Source organism: Coturnix japonica, chromosome 25 (assembly GCF_001577835.2).
Source record: "Coturnix japonica isolate 7356 chromosome 25, Coturnix japonica 2.1, whole genome shotgun sequence".
Classification (NCBI taxonomy): domain Eukaryota; kingdom Metazoa; phylum Chordata; class Aves; order Galliformes; family Phasianidae; genus Coturnix; species Coturnix japonica.
Window position 1 is genome coordinate 1,553,904 of NC_029540.1, and position 2,226 is coordinate 1,556,129.

General features: G+C 65.5%; 2 protein-coding genes across 2 annotated transcripts in view; both read right to left on the bottom strand.

Annotated features, from left to right (window-relative positions):
- ATP8B2 (ATPase phospholipid transporting 8B2) overlaps nt 1–61 on the bottom strand; it is a 10,556-nt gene extending 10,495 nt beyond the window's left edge. Inside the window, exon 1 of the mRNA XM_015884509.2 lies at nt 16–61. Within this exon, the coding sequence (XP_015739995.2) occupies nt 16–61 (46 nt within the window). The remainder of the gene's footprint in view (nt 1–15) is intronic.
- The window catches only part of AQP10 (aquaporin 10), a 3,609-nt gene continuing 1,389 nt past the window's right edge, over nt 7–2,226 (bottom strand). The window contains exons 3-6 of the mRNA XM_015884504.2: nt 953–1,090; nt 751–869; nt 469–686; nt 7–217 (exon numbers count right to left, since the gene is read on the bottom strand). Coding sequence (XP_015739990.2) covers nt 67–217; nt 469–686; nt 751–869; nt 953–1,090 — 626 coding nt within the window. The 3' untranslated portion in view covers nt 7–66. The remainder of the gene's footprint in view (nt 218–468; nt 687–750; nt 870–952; nt 1,091–2,226) is intronic.

Here is a 2,226-nt window from a genome sequence, read left to right on the forward strand (position 1 = left end):
CCGCCGCCCCCCCACGGCACGGACACGCGTGGGCCGCGGCTCGGCTCTTTAATGGGGTCATGGCCGTCAGTGCCTGGTCTGCCTGCACGCCCGGCCGCCGTCCAGCTCCTCTTCGTCGGGGTGGTGGAAGGCCACGAAGAGCTGGTAGAGCGCCGTGCCCAGCACAGCCCCGACCAGCGGGGCCAGCACCGGCACCCACCACCACCAGCTGCCCCTGCTGAGAGCCGAGCCGTGGGCATGGAGCAGCCAGAACCCAGCCCCACAACCCCAACACACACCACAACCCAGACCCACAACCTGGCCCCACAACCCGGCCCCACAACCCAACCTCACACCACAACCTGGCCCCACAACCCCAACCCAGCCCCACAACCCAACCCTACCCCACACTCCAACCTGGCCCCACAACCCAGCCCAGCCCCACAACCCAGCCCCACACCCCAACCCAGCCCCACTCCCCGCACCCACCTGAACACCTCGGTGCCCCAACCTGCCAACAAGGTGAAGAGCCGCGGGCCGAGGTCCCGTGCTGGGTTCATGGGGCAGCTACAATTGGAGCCCATGGACACCTCGATGGACAGCACCAGCAGAGCCACGGCCGGCGGCTCCAGGCCCCGCGGCACGGCGCGGTTACGGGTGTCGGTGATGGCCAGGATGCCCACGATCAGCACCGCCGTGCCCACAACCTGCAGGTGGAGCGGCCTCAGTGTGGGGCCGTGTGGGGCTGCACCTTATGGGGCCGGTACCCACCTGGTCCAGGAAGCCATTGGGGAGGGAGAGATGCTCGGCGGGGTACGTGGCAAAGATGGAGGCCGTCTCCCTTGGCCCGGAGGTGGTGAGGGTCCCGTTGCTGTAGGACCAGATGGCGTCTATGGGGCAGAGCTGTGCAGCAGTGGAACCCCCCCCCCCGGCTGTGTGCCCACCCCACGGCCCCACTGATGGCTCTTTGTACCGTAATACAGAGCATAGACGGCTCCGGCAGCAATGAAGGACCCAAAGATCTGAACGGCCACAAAGATGGGGAACTTCCACCACGGGAGCTGCCCCAACAGGGACATGGAGAGGGAGAAAGCCGGGTTCAGGTGAGCTCCTGTAGTGTTAAAGGAGAGGGGCTGGGAGAGGGGCTGGGCAGCACAGAGCAGAGCCCCAAACAGAGCAGAGCCCCCATTGGAGCTGCAGAGCCCCCCATAGAACTGCAGAGCCCTATGCAGAGCTGCAGAACCCCCATAGAGCTGCAGAGCCCTGTGCAGAGCTGCAGAGCCCCCCATAGAGCTGCAGAGCCCCCCATAGAGCTGCAGAGCCCCCATTGGAGCTGCAAAGCCCCCCATGGAGCTGCAGAGCCCCCCATAGAGCTGCAGAGCCCCCATAGAACTGCAGAGCCCCCATAGAACTGCAGAGCTGCAGAGCCCCCCATAGAGCTGCAGAGCCCTATTCAGAGCTGCAGAGCCCCCCAGAGAGCTGCAAAACCCCCCCATGGAGCTGCAGAGCCCCCCATAGAGCTGCAGAGCCCCCATAGAGCTGCAGAGCCCCCCATAGAGCTGCACGGCCCCCCATGGAGCTTCAGAGCCCCCCTATAGAGCTGCAGAGCCCCCATAGTGCTGCAGAGCCCCCATAGAGCTGCAGAGCCCTATGCAGAGCTGCAGAGCCCCCCATGGAGCTGCAGAGCCCCCATNGAGCTGCAGAGCCCCCCATGGAGCTGCAGAGCCCCCATGGAGCTGCACAGCCCCCCATAGAGCTGCAGAGCCCTATGCAGAGCTGCAGAGCCCCCATAGAACTGCAGAGCCCCCCATGGAGCTGCAGAGCCCCCATTGGAGCTGCAGAGCCCCCCATAGAGCTGCAGAGCCCCCCATGGAGCTGCAGAGCCCCCAGTAGAGCTGCAGAGTCCCCCATAGAGCTGCAGAGCCCTATGCAGAGCTGCAGACCCCCCATAGAGCTGCAGAGCCCCCATAGAGCTGCAGAGCCCCCCATAGAGCTGCAGAGCCCCCCATGGAGCTGCAGAGCCCCCCATAGAGCTGCAGAGCCCCCATAGAGCTGCAGAGCCCTGTGCAGAGCTGCAGAGCCCCCCATAGAGCTGCAGAGCCCCCCATGGAGCTGCAGAGCCCTATGCAGAGCTGCAGAGCCCCCCATAGAGCTGCAGAGCCCCCCATGAAGCTGCAGAGCCCCCATAGAGCTGCAGAGCCCCCCATTAGAGCTGCAGAGCCCCCCATAGATCTGCATAGCCCCCCA